This window comes from Ovis canadensis, chromosome 5 (assembly GCF_042477335.2).
Source record: "Ovis canadensis isolate MfBH-ARS-UI-01 breed Bighorn chromosome 5, ARS-UI_OviCan_v2, whole genome shotgun sequence".
NCBI classification, from domain to species: domain Eukaryota; kingdom Metazoa; phylum Chordata; class Mammalia; order Artiodactyla; family Bovidae; genus Ovis; species Ovis canadensis.
Window position 1 is genome coordinate 65,435,030 of NC_091249.1, and position 15,460 is coordinate 65,450,489.

The window sequence follows — 15,460 nt, forward strand, 5'->3', positions numbered from 1 at the left end:
TAGGTGTTGAACCTGTTCCCCCTGCATTGGGAGCCTGGATTCCTAACCATTTAACCAGCAGGGAAGTCCTGGCCCACTTTAAAGACGAGGGAACTGAGGCTCAGAAAGGCAGAGCAGCTTGTCACTGTCAGGTTGCAGTCTCTGGAGGCAAAGTTTTTGAAGGCAAGTCACATGCACGTCTCCCTCCTCAATCCCGTCTAACCAGCAGTGCCCATGTTCCCCATCCCTCACTAGCTCAGTGTCAGCCAGTACCCACTCACCATGCTGAGTGACAAAACTGATGCAGGCATCCACGATGATGGGGATGTCACCCCTGCTCATCTGCTGCTCCTGCAGCCCTGTGCCTCCCCCGCCGGCTGCCCCCGCAATGGCCGTGTTCCATGCTGAGAAGTCTAGCCGGCCCTCTGCCTGCAGATACAGTGTCCTGAGACCCGAGAGATCTGAGTCAGAGCCAGCTCCAGGGGAGTCCTCAGGCTGAGAGGCCCAGGAGCACAAGGATCAGACTTCCCAGAGACACCAGCAGGGGGCAGCAACACCCAACCCAGACAGGGCCCCTGACTAGGGAAGTGACTTTGAGGAAGTGGGCAGCAGTCCAGCAGGCCTGGGTGGAAGGTGTGAACTCTGGGGGGGCCCAGAGCCAAGAGTAGGGGAAAGACTTACCTCCCTGTCTCCACCAAAACCAAATGCTCTTTCTTGTCCGGGGTGTCAGCTGCTGAGACCACACCTTGGAGGAGAATCATGGGACATTATCATTGTCATCTTCATTATAGTGATTAATATTCATTAAGATATATTTAAGGTGTGTAGGTTCCATGCTAGGAGGTTTACAATCAATACTGCCTTAAACCTTATGAGTTACATACTATTATCCCCACTTCGGGCTCAGACGGTAAAGAATCCGCCAGCAATGAGGGACACCCGTTTCACATAAACTCAGAAAGGTTAAGTAACATGCCTCAGATTACTTGTTATGGCAAAGCTGAGCTTGAACTCAAGTTTCCTGTCTCCAGACCTTTAAAACACTATCCTACACTGTTCCTCTTTTAGGAGGAAAAAAGAATTCCTAGTCCCTTCTCTCAGTCCCCAACCAGCAAGTGACTCCAAATAATGATAATAACACACATAATATATAACACTTACTGAATACCTGTAAGATGCCTCCTGCCAGGTTCTGTGATAAGTGTATTACAAGCATTGCCTTATATGAAACTTGTTACGTCCCTATTATTGTGCCTAATGCGAAGATGAGGCAACTAAAGCACAGAGAGGTTAAGTAACTTGTCTAAGGTCACACAGCCAGCAAGTGCTGGTCGGGTGGCGGGGTCTAAATTTGGGCAATTTGATTTTAGAACTTCTGCCTGAATCCACCATTCCTGCTATCTCCCATAGGGGCCCTAAATATATGAAGGTCCACTACCCCACCCCTCAGAGCCACCCTTCATCCCTGTCCCCAGCCCTGCTCACTGATCTCCTGTAGCCGGCGCAGATGCACCATGTCCTCAGGGGCTGGGGGGCCAGGGCCTGATGCTGGGCACAGGAAGAGGTGATCTCCACGAAGAAGGCCGAACCCAGACATCCAGAGGCCAGGGGCCAGGGTTGTATGGGAGGGAGACCGCAGCCACAGGCGACCCAGCCGCAGCAGCCCAGGGCCCAACAGCTGGTGACAGCTCAGTGGAGAGAACCACTGTGAGGAGGAGGACAATGGGAAAGAGGAGGGCAGGGAAAGGGACAAGAGGTGGGCAGAGAAGTAAGAGTGAGAGGGATAAGGGGAGGCAGAGGAAGACATGGAGAGAAAGCCAAGGAAAGAGGGGAATGAAAGGGATGGGGAGAGAGTAGAGGAAAGACCGGTGCAGGAGACAGGAGATGGATGGAGAAGAACAAGAAAGAAATGCAGTTCAATTCGATTTGCTCCAGCCAACACAGAGAAGACCTCTGTGCGGCAGGCAGTGTTATACCCTTAATTGGGATGTAGGGAAAGACAGCCTGGGTAGCTGCATGCTGTGACTGAAGAGTCATGAGGTCCCAGGAAGTCCCACCCCCAGGGGGCCAGGCAGAGGCTTCATGAAGAAAGGACTATTCGAGGTGTATCTCAAAGCAGTGCTTCTCAAGCTACTTGTGCTGAAGGAATAGGAAGTTTAAGATTTTTTTACCAATCTGTCACTAACCAACACTTTGATTAAAAAAACAACAAAACGAATTACTAGAAAAGTGAAATGAAAAAAGAACGACATATAAAATATAAGCCCCCAGTTCTTAAATATTAGACTCCACACATAAAATTCTTCTGTCACATTGCTATGAAAGATTCTAAATAGTGACTCTCAGGCTCTATACTTAACCTGTCGTGGGCCGTAAGAGAATTCCTCAGCCAGGACCAGGCAACAGACCACACTTGGGGTAGCACTGCCTTAAAGGATTTTTGACAAGTAGTGGCTCAGTGGTGGTGAACCCGCCTGCCAGTGTAAGAGACGTGAGTTTGATCCCTGGGTAGGGAAGATCCCCTGGAGGGATAAATGGCAACTCGCTCCAGTATTCTTGCCTGGGAAATGGACAGAGGAGCTTGCGGGCTACAGTCCATGGGTTCTCAAAAAAGTCAAACACGACTTAGCAAATAAATAACCAGAGATACTAGGAGGAGACTTGGAGGGCCATATCAGCGCCCTTAGAGGATATGGAGACAGCTTATTGGTGTGAGGCGTTCTGAGTGGGGTCAGAAGTCAGAGCAGGGGAGCGCTTCCTACAGAGCAGTATCAGATGCACAGACTACTGGTGAGGCCAGAGGGAGGCCCTTGAACCTTACCCAGGGCAAGTCACTGGCCACCTGCAGGGGTGCCGCTCAGAAGAGTAAGGCGAGGAGGGCAGCCAGAAGGGGTTAAGGAGGAACTGCAGGCTGCCAGAGCTCGTAACTTTCTAAGAAGCTGTGACGGGGTGGGGAGGTGGCACGCCAGGGTGATGAGCTGAAGGTGGAGCAGGGCTGGGGGAAAAGCTGTTTAAGGATGGGAGCGATTATCACTGTCATCCCCATTACTACTTCAGCACCCAGAGATGGAGGACTTGCGGCGTGCCAGGCAGTGTGGTCCTCATGTGTCACTTAATCCTCAACCCTAGGGGGTAGATCTTTGACACCCACTCTACCCATATGGAAGAGCTCACAGTTGTGAGTTGGAGGACTCAAATCCCAGGATATCTGACTCCAGGGATCTAGATTTAATACCAGGGATCTAATTTAATGCCAGGGGTGGGGTTCAGGATGGAGAGAGAGTGGCTTGCCTGGGAATGGAGAAGCTGGGTCAGATGAAGGCAGCTTTGCCTGTGGACTTGGAGATCTGAGCCTTGGGGAGGTGGTAGGAGTCAGGTGGCAGCCTCTCTGTGGGAAGAGCCCAGCACAGTGCAGTCTGGCCTGTGAGCTTTGCAGACAGAGGCCTGACTTTCGTCCTGTGCTCTGCTGCCTTCCAGCTCTGTGAACTTGACTGAGAGGCTTCATAACCTCTGAGTTCTTTAGGTACGAAATATTGATAACCCTTACCTCTAAGTGTTGTGAAAATTAAATGAGATATTGAGTGGGCAGCGTTTAACACAGGACCTGGCACAGAGTAAGTGCTCAGCCAACCTCAGCTGTTAGTGGCAGGGGTGGGCGTGGCTGCAGGAATAGGAGGGGACAGGACGGGGGCAGGGGGTACAGGGAACCCATGACCTATAGGGGAGGGGTCTCAGCTGTCTCACCTTGCCCAGGGCGCTGGTCCAGGCCTCCAGACTGTCAGCTCCATCTGTGCCAAAATGCTGAATCCTCCCCCCGGTGAGGATGAGCTCGAAGGAGAAGGGGAACCTGGAGAGATGAGGTCCGGGAGGAGGGACGGGGTGAGTCAGGGGGCTGGCAGGCTCAGGATCAGGAGTGGAAAAGGAAAGTTGAGAGAACAGGGTGGGTGTTACCTGTCGAGGTCACCTGGGTCAGTGGGTGGGGGGTTCACACCCAAACATACAACATCCTGGGGCTGGACGAGGTGGAGGGGTTCAGGGCTGTTTTCCGACACAAACATTTCCAGAGCCGCACCCAGGACACACCACAGTCGCGGGGGAGCTAAGAGGGAAAGTGGTGGTCAGCAGGCAGCAGACCTCTGTCCCCACTGTCAGAACTCCCATTTGCCAGATATTATTCTGTGCCAACCCCTCTACCTACGTATGATCTCCTGTAGTTGTCACAACTCTATGAGGGGAGTTTTACATTCACTCCTGTTTTGCAGATGGGGAAACTGAGGCTCAGAGTTGAAGTACTTGCCCAAGTCACATGGGGAGAAAGCAGCAGAGCTGAGATTTGACTCCCCCATGAAATGACTTCAAAGCACAGCCTCTCAACCATCACCCAATGCTGCCCCTCCCCACCCCTGCCATGGTCCCTCTGAGCCCAGCACCCTTGTCCACTTCAGGGCATGTCCTATCCCAGTCCTCTCCTCCTTATCCCTCTAGGGAACACTCCCAACCATCCTGGCTTCTGCTCATCCCCTCCCATCCCTTGGCTCCCCTCTCACCGTCTCGGCCCCTGCGAGGGGGTGGGGGTCCAGCTTTGTTGCTGATGGGACCACAGTACAGGAAGCTGCTGTAAGTGGCAGGCACCACCACTTCATTATACACGCCAGGGGAGGGGTCTGCAAGGGAAAGGAAAGTGGTCACATCAGGCCAGTGCAATGGAAAGGCCTGACCCCCTTGGGGAAGTGCTTGAATTGAGGAAGACAGTGGGACCCAACTCCATCAGCAGCATGGCCTAGTAGAGCCCAGTGGTGCTGATCCCCTCACCATCCAGATCAGAGAAGAAGGTGGCAGGCAGTGATGAGGCTTCTAAGCCAGCCCTTGCCCACTGCCTGTCTCCACCAGCTAGAGAACAAGTAAGCTCTGGGTGGAAGGCTCAGGCAGGGGCCCTCCTGTAAGTGCCTTGGCCCCTGTGGCATGACTACTGGAGACCAGCCTGTGTAAGATGACCATTTCTATGATCAGACTTCCCTTGGGCAGGTGAGACCTGACCTATGGGTTGACCCTGACAGGGATAGGCCAGCACTAACACCTCAAGCATCCAGATCCACTCCAGACAGTGGTCATTAGTGGTCATTTCAAATACCAAGAAATAGGGCCTCGAGGACTTGGAGGGCCATTGTGGCCAAGTTGGGCCATTGTGACGGGCTAGCTGAGAGGTAATTGGGGGCTCCCGCCAGAAGAACCAAGGCACAGATCAGGGCTGAGAATTCTTGCAGGGAGAGAGAGGAAGCCCTGTGGGGATTACCTGGGGGCAGGAGACTAGGGAAGCTGCCATCGAGGGCTGAGGGGGTCCAGGGTTCCTCTCCCTCAAAAGCTTCGACACAGAGGAGCTGGGTCATGTTCTTCAGCAGGTTGGGTCCTGCCACAGCTGCACACAGTGCCTACAGGGAGAAAAGGCCTCTGTCAACCCCAGGACATAACCTGGGAGTCCTGGGGACAGTCCTCCTGTCTCCAAAACAGCCCCCACTCCAAGTTTAAGCATTTCAACTCAGAGATCCATCAGCCCCAGCCTTCCCTCCTACCTGGAGAAGCTGGCTATGATCTGGATACTGAGGGTGGGGCTTCCGGAAGAGACCGAGCCGGTACTTCCGAGAGATGAACTCTCCCCGAGGGCCAGGGGTGGTATCTGGGTGCAGCCCCTCACCTGGGGGGAGTGACCCTGCCCAGAAGCGGTTGGCGCGATCGTTTCCCAGGACAATGAACAACTGCAGGGTCACAGGGGGCAGAGGCAAGTGACAGAAACTTGTATCCCCAGGCATTCCAATCCTGTCCCCAAGCTGGACCCAAGGCCTTTTCACACATGTTCCTTCCACCCCAGCCCACACCCCCAGACACACTTTTTCCCTCTGCAGACTTCTCACCTGCACTATCTCATTACTCCACACACTTGTGTCCAGCTTCAGGCTCTGCACCTTGGAGATTCCAGAACCCAGAGCCCGGTGCTGACCTGTTCGGGTGTGAAGGGCATGGGCACCCTGAGCCCTCCTGCCCCGAGCCCCCGGCCCCTCCCCGTTTCAGCTAAAGGCCCCAGCCCTCACCTGCGCACTGTTTGCAGATGACCACTCCCAGGTTGACCGCGGCCCAGTCTGGGCGGGAGGCGCCACAGTCCGCGCAGTGCCGGTTTGCCCGATTGGACCAGATCTTCTCAGCCACCTCGTAGTCAGACAGGGTCTCGGTTACTGCTTCCTGCAGAGCGGCCGCCCAGCTCTGCCGAGCCCCCCCAGACTCGGCTGTGAAGCTGAGGGGTGGACAGCCAGTCCGTGGGCCTGGACACCCACCCCCCTACCCACCCCACCACCCGGGGCATTCCTGCAGCAGCCACCACAGCCATATGTGGGCCAGCCCAGCCCCTCCTGACATCCTTGACCCTGTTCACTGGACTCCCATCGGGACACACCCACTGACATCCTGAGGAGGAGGCCTTGGGGCCTCTGCACCCCACTGTCCCCCCTCAATGTCTCTCCCCCGGCCTTGCCTCCTGCCAGTCTGGGCCCCACCTGAAGCAGCGATGTGGTGTGAGCAGGTCAAAGCTGCGACTCTTGGTCTCCCGCACACTGCAGCCTTGTAGTTCAATGAAGCAGATCCCGATGCCCAGAGAGAAGGCCTGGCAGTCGGGAGCGGGGGCGGTGGGCAGGCACAGTGAGGTCCGAGTGGGCTAGGTCAGGCCCCTCGGCCCTGGCCCGGCCCTGCTCACCTGCTCACTCTTGTACAGGGCCAGCTCTCCGGGGCTCAATGCAGCAAACACCTTGGCCTTGTGCCCACGCAGCTCCAGCATGCCCGTGCGGAGGGGTCGAGGTGGCTGCGGGGGCCGGGGGTGGCCCAGGAGGCGCTGCTCCTTCAGGCAGGACTGCAGCGTGGAGCACCACATGTCCCGCTGAGCTGGCGGGGGACGGGGAAGCAGGTAAAGTGGGCTGTGAGCTCACCTGGCCTCCCCAGCCCTGCTCTGAACCCAGGGGCCCTGGCCCTCACCCTCACTCTCTGTGCGGAACACGAACACCCTCTGGCCAGTGATGACCTGGAACTTGTTGTCCTTGCTGCCGCGGGTCATCTCGATGGCCGTCAGAGGGATCACGCCCTTGGGGAAGGGGTCCTGGAGGGACAGACAGCGCATTGGCCCATGGGGACCGGAACGCAGACATGTGCACTGACCCCTGGGGACCAGCACCAACGTTTAATGAGATCCGGCATTCATCCCACAGGCAGTGGGGTACAGCTGCTAACCGCGCTCCTTTTGACCCTGACATCAGTCACGTGGTGCCTGCCTCCCCTCCACGGGGGAATCAGCCTTCTAATCCTGAGCCTCTCTCAGCTCTCCCTCTCCCTTTCCCCAGGCCCCATGAAGCATGTCCCAGACCTACCTTATCACTGCCAAAGTACATCAGACTCCTCCCGTTGAACTGCACAAAGCGCCTCTGAAAGACGTAGTTTCTGGGGAAGGGAGAGGCTGAGATCAGTAACTGGTGGAGGCTGCACCCCAGGGGTCCTAGGATCTGGGAGCACTTGAGACCCGACCTCCACCACCAGCCAGCCTCCCGTGCCCCACTCCCCTTCCCAGCAGCCCCACCCCTGAGGGGAGAGCTTGTCTAGCCAGCCACTGAGCAGGGGTGTGGGGCGGTCTGCCGTGGAGGAGAAGCTGGCGTAAGGTGAAATGAGGTCATCGTTGGTCTCTGTGTCCAGGGTGGGCAGGGAGAGGGTGGAGTCCCCAGGCAGTTCAAGGCTGGCATAACCAGCATCCTCACGTGCCTCCAGATCCGGCCTGCTGAGCCTTGTGGGGGCCAAGAGAGAGGGGGACACACTTTAGAGCCAGTTCCGTGGACAGCCCCACCCACAGCACCTAGTGGAATGCCCGGCAGGTACCAGATCTGCTTTTTAAGCAGGGGAACAGCGAGGCTGAGAACCCAAAACATGAGCATGGATCTTCTTCCCAAGGCACGCTAGGACTTTTCATTTGAAAAATGTCAGTCCTTTGCCTCTGCCATTAGTATTACTTGGTGGAAAAGTTGGGGAATAACTAACACAGATGACTTTCTGCCACAGCTGCCTATCTCATCAATAAGTCTAATTGGTTCTTTCCCCAAAAAGTTCATGCCTTTCTCTCCCTGGACCAAGTTCCCAATAGCTCTCACCGAGGTGAAGGGAATTGTCTAACCAGTCACTTGCTTCCATTCTCGCCCTTCCACCAAGGACGCGAACAAGATCATTTCACGCACCTGCAGGAACCTCTACAATGACTTCCCGTTAACACCTGTCGAAATTCCTTTCCAGTGGATGCAAGACTGTGTACAGAGACCCAGGGCAACTCTGACGACCTCATCCTCCACTGCCTTCGCCTTGCTCACTACAGTCCAGCCACATTCTCTTCCCTAGTTCAGAGTCTTTGCCATCCTGTTCCCTCTGCCTGGAACACAATTCCCTAGGCTGCTTCTTCCCATCCTTCAGATATTCCTTCCCAGAAAGTCCTCTATTCTTCTGTCGCTTTCCAGTGGTTCCTTACCTCAGCTGTACAAATCACTTGGGAAACTTAAACGTATCTGCATATGAACCCCACATACATGCGTGCGTGCTCAGTCATGTCCAGCTCTCTGTGACCTCATGGACTAGAGCCCGCCAGCCTCCTCTGTCCATGGGATTTTCCAGGCAAGAATACTGGCATGGATTGCCATTTCCTACTTCACAGGATCTTCCCAATTCAGGGATTGAACCTGAGTCTCCTGCATTGGCAGGTGGATTCTTTACCACGTAGCTACCGGAGAAGCCCTGTGTGAGCCCCATGCCAGACACTTACATTTGAGTCATTGGGAACAAGGCCCAGGCATCTGTCATTTTCAAAGTTCCCCAGGCTGTAGTGCAGCTCAGGTTAAGAAACTCCACTCTATCCTATTTGTTTCCTACTTCATTGAGAAATTGAAGCAACCAGAGGATAATCCCCACAGACTACCAGCGGCCCATCTGCCCCATTTCACATACACAGTTTTCCTCCTGGTACTATGATAAACACCCCTGTCTAAAGCTGATCTGTCCTCTGGGCACTTGGTTCCAGTCCTCTCATCTACACAAGGACATCACTCCAGACTTTGTCCCTTTTCTCTCTCCTATATCCACTAGTTTTCCCTATCAGATCATCCCTATTCACCTATGAATATACACAGCATTCCATGCTATTAAAACCCCTTTCTTGACTCCACTTCCACTATCAATGACCACTCAAACTCTCTGCTCTTCTTTGCAGAAAAACTCAAAAATGTTGTCTTCACATTTCCAGTTCCTTTCCTTTGTTCTCTCTTGAGCCCACACAGATCAAGCCTTCACTCCCAGCACTTGTCAAGGTCCCGAGTAACCTCCGTGTCACCAATTCCAGAGGTCAATTCTCAGTGCTCATCTTACCTGGCCTCTCAGGAGCATTGGATACATCTGACCTGACCTCTTCCTCCTCCTTATATCTTTTCTTCAGTTAGCTCCTGTGGCATCAACTTCTGATTTTCCTTTTACTTCACTAAGCATTTTTTTTCAGCCTGTTTCGCTGATTCTTCCTCTTATCCCCAATCTCTCGATCCTGGAGTATGCCAGGACCTTATCTTGGTCCTCTGCTTTACCTACACTCACTCACAGCTGCATACACCCATCTAAATGCTGACAACACACAAACCTAGATCTCCTGTTCAGACCTTTCCCCCAGACTCCAAACTTGTATATCCAACGGCCTATTTGCCACCTCTCCTTGGGCATATAATACACACCTCAAATTCAACAAATCAAAACCTGAGCTCCAAATCTGCCTTACTCCTGCGTTATGCACAGTCTTCCCCATTTCAGACCACAGCAACTCCATGAACTTTCAGTTGCTCAGAAGAGCACTGTCAAACGGTCTTTGAAATTTGGTTGTTTTATGGTTTAAGCACAGCTCACACCGGACTAGCCACATTTCAAGTGTTCAGCAGTCACACGTGGTTACTGGCTACCACACCGGACAGTGCAGGCTCAGACGGAAACCCCTGAAGTCTTTCTTGACTCCTCTTTTTCTGTCACACTTCAATTTACTAGGACAGTTTGTCTTCAAGATATAACCCAAACCAACCACTCCTCACCCTTTCCACTCTCATAGCAGTAGCCTGAGATTTTTCACCTAGATCACAGTAAGAGCCTCCAAACTGGTCTCTCTGCTTCTGCTTTTGCCCCTACAGATCATTGCCAACACAGCAACCAGAGGGATTCTTAAAATGTAAGTCAAAACCCTTCCAATAGCTCGCTTCCCATTTCACTTAAGAGTAAAAGCGAAAGTCCCAGTATGGCTCCTTTGCCTCTCTGACAGCGTCTACCCCAGCTCTTCCCACCCTGGCCCCCTCTGTCCCAGCCCTGCTGACCTTGTCATCGCTCCCGGATTCCCTGGTTACATGGCCTTCTTAAAGTCTCTATTCTAGCCATTCTTCCCACCTGCAGCATTCTCCCAGAAGGGCTAAGTCCCTCACTTCTTTCAAGTTTTAGCTCAAATATCATCTTCTTAACACTCTGGCAACTCTTGGTGAAAAACTGCAGTCCTTTCCCCCCTCACCCCATCCAGCCCTCTTACCCTGTTCAATTTTTTTCATGGCACTTATCACCTTTTACTGGAGAAGGGCATGGCAACCCACTCCAGTATTCTTGCCTGGAGAATTCCATGGACTGAGGAACCTGGCGAGCTATAGTCCATGGAGTCGCAGAGTCGGACACGACTGAGCAGCTAGCACTTTCACTTTCACTATTACCTTTCAACATAGGAATAACTCACTTAGTACATCTACTGTTAATTGACTAATTTCCCACAAGGGCAGGGATTTCTGATCTATCCCAAATATTTACAACAATATTTGACATTCAGTAGGTGTTCAAAAAAGATTGTTAAATGAAAGAACGAAAGGCACTTCTCTGTATTGTAAGTCATATATCCATTTCTTTGCTGCTGCTGCTGCTGCTGCTAAGTTGCTTCAGTCATGTCCGACTGTGTGACCCCATAGAAGGCAGCCCACCAAGCTCCCCCGTCCCTGGGATTCTCCAGGCAAGAACACTGGAGTGGGCTGCCATTTCCTTCTCCAATGTATGAAAGTGAAAAGTGAAAGTGAAGTTGCTCAGTCGTGTCCGACTCTTGGCGACCCTATGGACTGCAGCCTACCAGGCTCCTCCGTCCATGGGAGTTTCCAGGCAAGAGTACTGGAGTGGGGTGCCATTGCCTTCTCCGATTTCTTTGTCTACCTGTTTTATTTCCTATCTGTCCCCACTGAGTCACAGGCTGCCTAATGGGAGACTGGGTCTGTCTGTCATATTCACCCTGAATCTCAGTAACCCAGCTGGCACACAGTGGATGCTCAACACACATCTGATGACCAACGGGGAACACAGCCGCCACCAGCTCAACCCGCTCCTCTTCCTGCCACTGTCACTCTGTGGACCACTCACCCGTGTTCAGCCCTTTCCTGACAGACACCTCTGCCTTCTCTTCTGTCAGGGGCCCCTGGGACCCCCACGGGCTGGACACCATAGTACAGGCAACCAGGGTCCATGATGTGCACTGGCAGGTGGAGAAACAGGGGAAACAGGGAAGAGGTCAGGTGAGAGTCCTGAATGGCACCGTTCCTTTCCCCCAACCCATGATAGTCAACCTACCTGTGCCCGTTGCGGGCCTGAGGGCAGGGGTAGGAGCAGCTGTCTGAGAGCTGTCTGGGGCCCTAAGGAGAGAGGTCTAGTGGTCATTCAGGGAGAAAGAAGGAAGGACAAGCCCTCATGCCCTCCTCCTCCCTGCCCCCAGCATGGATCCCACGGAGCCGACCCCACTCACATGTCCTGAGCTGTCTGGGCCCCGCCTCTTAAGTCCAAGCCAAAGTAGATGACATTGGGCATCATCTCCACAGTATTTGAGGCCGATGGCGGCTCGGAGGAGGACCTCGGAGGGACAGTAGGGGACCTCGGACTCAGGCTGGGCTCTGGGCTCTTGGATCCCTCTGGTCTCCAGACGGCCGGACTGAACCCAGGCCTCTGGGTGGTGGCGGAGCCACTGAGTCCACCAAATACTGTCCTGGGCTTAGGCACAGGCTTGGTGGGCTGGCCTGGGGATGCTGGGCTGTGAGAAGGCTCCATGGCACTTTCAGGCTGGGGATCTGGGCGGCCCTCGGCAGTGCCCGCCTGCAGCAGGCGCAGGATGCGCTTCCGGTGCCCCGTGGCGTTGACGCCCAGCTGCCTCAGCTCCTCGTGGCCCAGGCCACGGGCCGCCCCTGCCGTAGCCAGACCCTGCTGCCGGAACGCGTCTGCATACTGCTCCAGGTGCACCGAGGCCAGCCACACAGCGATGTCCAGGTCCTGAGGGGCAGCCATGGGGGCTCAGGCCATTGCTGGGGGAGGGGCAGGGTGAAGGGAGGGCTCAGGCTGAGATTCCCCCTCCCTGTCCCAAAGTCTGAGGCTTGGACAGAGGCCACCAGACTCCAGTCTTCCTCCAGAGAAAATGACCAGAAGCCTGTGATCCGGAGGCAGAGCCAACCCCAAACATTGGAAAGGGCCTCCCCATTGTAGGAGCACCCCTGCATTTGCAGAGAAGGAAACTGAGGCCAGGGAGGGGAGGAGGGTTGCCCCAGGCTCGTGGCAAGTTGGCTTCTTGGTCAAAGTGTTGGCCCCTTAGCTCCCACCCACGCAGTGTCTGGGTCAAAGCTCTGCATACACTCAGGTCAGCAAGCCTAGGACAAGATGTCAGAACCTTGCAGGGGTGGGGATGACAGGGGCTGGTGGGGAGGAGGGGCCCACGATGAAGCTGCTCTGACACAGAGGAGAGGGGAGGAGGAGAGGGGAGACGCACCTCCCACTCCCACTGGTTCCAGAGCTGAGTACAGGCTCCGGCCATCCTAATCCTGGTCGTTCCCAGTTCCTCCTCCCCTTCCACCTATTGTCTCTGCTCAGACTTCCTTCCTGTCCCTCCAGCTCTGGCCGCCCCCACATCCTGCCTGCCTTGGTCAGGCTGTCCAGAAAGCTCTAGGCAGTACCAACATCTGGGCAGAGGCCACTTGGGGAGTGAGGATGGGGCAGAGAACTAACTGGGCCAGAGAGATGAGGGACCAGGGGTACACCAGGGTCTCCACTCAGCACCCACCTGCAGTATCTTCTCCCATATGTGTGCGCCAACTGGAACACCCACCCTGCAGGAACTCACATTGTGAAATAACATCGCCCTACCTCTGCTTTCTCCAAGCCTTGCTCTGCCCTGTCCATGCCTTTGGATTCAGGTCTCTGAGGCTCTGTCCCATTCCACCACCTTGACGTAGACCCTGATCTAGTTAGTACCTAGACCTCTCTTGGATCCTGTCTCCGTGAGTTTTTCGTCTACCCTGTCCCTGTCCCCACCCCATTCCATCTCCATCTCTATGTCTAAATCCATCTCGGTCCCTTCCTTGTTCTCCTGTCATTAAGCCTCTCCTTGCCTCTGTCTCCATTTCAACTAGATCTTCAGTTTTATCTGTGTCTCTGGCCATCTCTGACTCTTAGGTTTCTGTCTCTGCCTCTGCCCGTACTTCTCTCTCCCAGTTTCTCTCCTGCGGGGTCCTTCTTACCAGGACTGCCTCTCGCCCCAGCGTCAGTTCTGGCCTCTCTCCGCCTCTCTGCGGCGGAGCCCCCTCCCCAAGCTAGGGCCCGGGTGCTGCACCTCCCGTCCTGACTCAGAGTCCAGTTTCCCGGTGACTCAGGCCCGACTCGAGGGCACGGGACTGAGAACTAGGAGGTGAGCGGGGCAGGAGTGCGGGGGTGGGGGGCAAGGGGGCGGGCAGGGCAGCGCAGAGCAGCTCCGGCTGCGACGAGGGAGGGGGCAAGGAGGGAGGGGGCAGAGGCCGGCAACCGGAGGGAGGGGCTGATCGCGGCGGGGAGGGGGAGAGGGGAGCGCCGCGGGCGCGGAGCGGGGCTAGGGATCCCACAGAGGCCCTCAAGGTGATGGGGAGGAGTCTGGGAGGCAGGAGCCGGGGGGCACGGGGGTCCTCACCTCACTACGCGGCCGCCGTCCGCTCCCCGGTACCCACCCGCCGCGCCGTCCGAGGCTCCGAGTCGCGCCGCGCCGGCCCCGCCTCCCCTCAGCCCTCCCCCGACGGAGCCCCGCCCCGTCCCGCTCGTCGGTTCCCTCCGCGGAGGCCCTGGCCACTCCTTGTGCAAGCGGCGGTCTTCAAAAGGTTTGGGCTCCTTACCCAACCGCTGTGCTTATCTCGCAGCCTAACCAGCTCAGCCCCTTTAGGGGCCCAGAAAGGGGAGCGGGGGGAGCCGGAACAGGGTTGGAGGCCGAGTCAGCCTTAAAGAGCGGGACAAAGAGGCAGAGACTAGACGGAACTGGGGACAAGGGTAGAACCGGAGAGAGAAGGAGGGTGCTGCGAGGGACAGGCTTTGCATCCCCGCCGCCGGCCCCTCCCCGTCCGTCTGGTCAAAAGGGGAGGGAAAGCATAGGAACCTAAGTCCCCAGGGCACCTCTCCCACACCCAGCAGGGTGGCTGGACTCTGGTACCCGGGTAACGGGGAACAGAAGCTGACATCCACAAGTCACAGATATCCACAGCCTTCCAAGCTGGCAAACCTTCAGAAGCCCCGCCATCTGACTTGGGGCAAAGAGGCCGAGGCCCAGCAGGGGAGCCCTCAACTGCTTCTCCGTCTTCAAACTCCTGGTGTAGGTTTCCTCCCAGGGATGCAGGGCAGCAAGGCAACATCCTCTCAAACCAGGCTTTGCGGCTGCCCTTTATGAAGATAAGGGTGGTGCCCTGTCAGCACGGTTACCCAGCAAGCAGCCTTTTCATCCTGGAGTGAAGCCCCTTCTTCCCACCTCCCTATTGCAATTTGGAGGGGAGGGGGTGAGAAGAAGGCCTAAGGGTAACCTGCTGCTCTCCCTTCTCGGCATCTTGCCTGGAGCCCCAGCCTTGGAGCCTGTCCCCCAGGGCCTGAGGCACTTCCCCCTCAGAGCTGGGCTGGCCTTTAGCTGTGTGTGGTGTTGGGGGGTGGGGGGGGGGGACACCCGCTGGCCGGCTTTGCTTTCCTGTTTGTACGAGAGGAAGTTGGCTGTGACTCAGCAGACACAGGAACTGTCTGTCAGTAGCTAGGGGAAGACCCCTGCCCCCTGGGGAAGGTGAAGGGAATGTGGGGAAGTGCCTCCTCCTCTCCCAGTTGCCCCAGCTTGGAACTGGGCAGCCATTTCCAGCATCCTGGAGCCCTTCTGGCAGAGAGGGAGAATGATAATAATACTTAAAATGGCCATAATAATGGCTACCAATTATTGAGCACTGACTAGGCCCCAGGCCCTGTGCAAACACTGCTTTGCAAATTTTGATTCATTCTCACCACAACCCTTAAGATAGGGAATTTTACCACCTCAATTTTACAAATAAGGAGAGTTTTCTGAATGCCTTTGTACTGGATGGGTAACTGGGGGGCCAGAAGGCTCTTCATAGAA

At 55.3% G+C, this 15,460-nt stretch overlaps 1 protein-coding gene across 7 annotated transcripts in view; it reads right to left on the reverse strand.

The window, feature by feature from the left end:
* ARAP3 (ArfGAP with RhoGAP domain, ankyrin repeat and PH domain 3) overlaps positions 1-14,100 on the reverse strand; it is a 29,507-nt gene extending 15,407 nt beyond the window's left edge. For 2 of the 7 annotated variants that reach the window (XR_011257020.1, XR_011257019.1), the window contains exons 1-19: positions 13,136-13,280; positions 11,837-12,354; positions 11,665-11,726; positions 11,458-11,569; positions 7,592-7,792; positions 7,386-7,455; positions 6,997-7,117; positions 6,722-6,906; positions 6,525-6,631; positions 6,066-6,265; positions 5,889-5,974; positions 5,550-5,732; positions 5,273-5,408; positions 4,527-4,643; positions 3,931-4,078; positions 3,724-3,826; positions 1,465-1,684; positions 661-724; positions 261-424 (exon numbers count right to left, since the gene is read on the reverse strand). Coding sequence is in view for 5 of the 7 variants with exons in the window: in XM_069589919.1 (XP_069446020.1) it covers positions 261-424; positions 661-724; positions 1,465-1,684; positions 3,724-3,826; positions 3,931-4,078; positions 4,527-4,643; positions 5,273-5,408; positions 5,550-5,732; positions 5,889-5,974; positions 6,066-6,265; positions 6,525-6,631; positions 6,722-6,906; positions 6,997-7,117; positions 7,386-7,455; positions 7,592-7,792; positions 11,458-11,569; positions 11,665-11,726; positions 11,837-12,354; positions 13,136-13,210 (2,872 nt within the window). In the remaining 2 variants the exon portion in view is untranslated. Of the gene's footprint in view, positions 1-260; positions 425-660; positions 725-1,464; positions 1,685-3,723; positions 3,827-3,930; positions 4,079-4,526; positions 4,644-5,272; positions 5,409-5,549; positions 5,733-5,888; positions 5,975-6,065; positions 6,266-6,524; positions 6,632-6,721; positions 6,907-6,996; positions 7,118-7,385; positions 7,456-7,591; positions 7,793-11,457; positions 11,570-11,664; positions 11,727-11,836; positions 12,387-13,135; positions 13,281-13,592; positions 13,734-14,014 lie in introns of those variants that run through there. The other 5 variants (XM_069589923.1, XM_069589921.1, XM_069589922.1 and 2 more) reach the window with 4 other exon arrangements.
* Between the last annotated feature and the right edge of the window lie 1,360 nt (positions 14,101-15,460).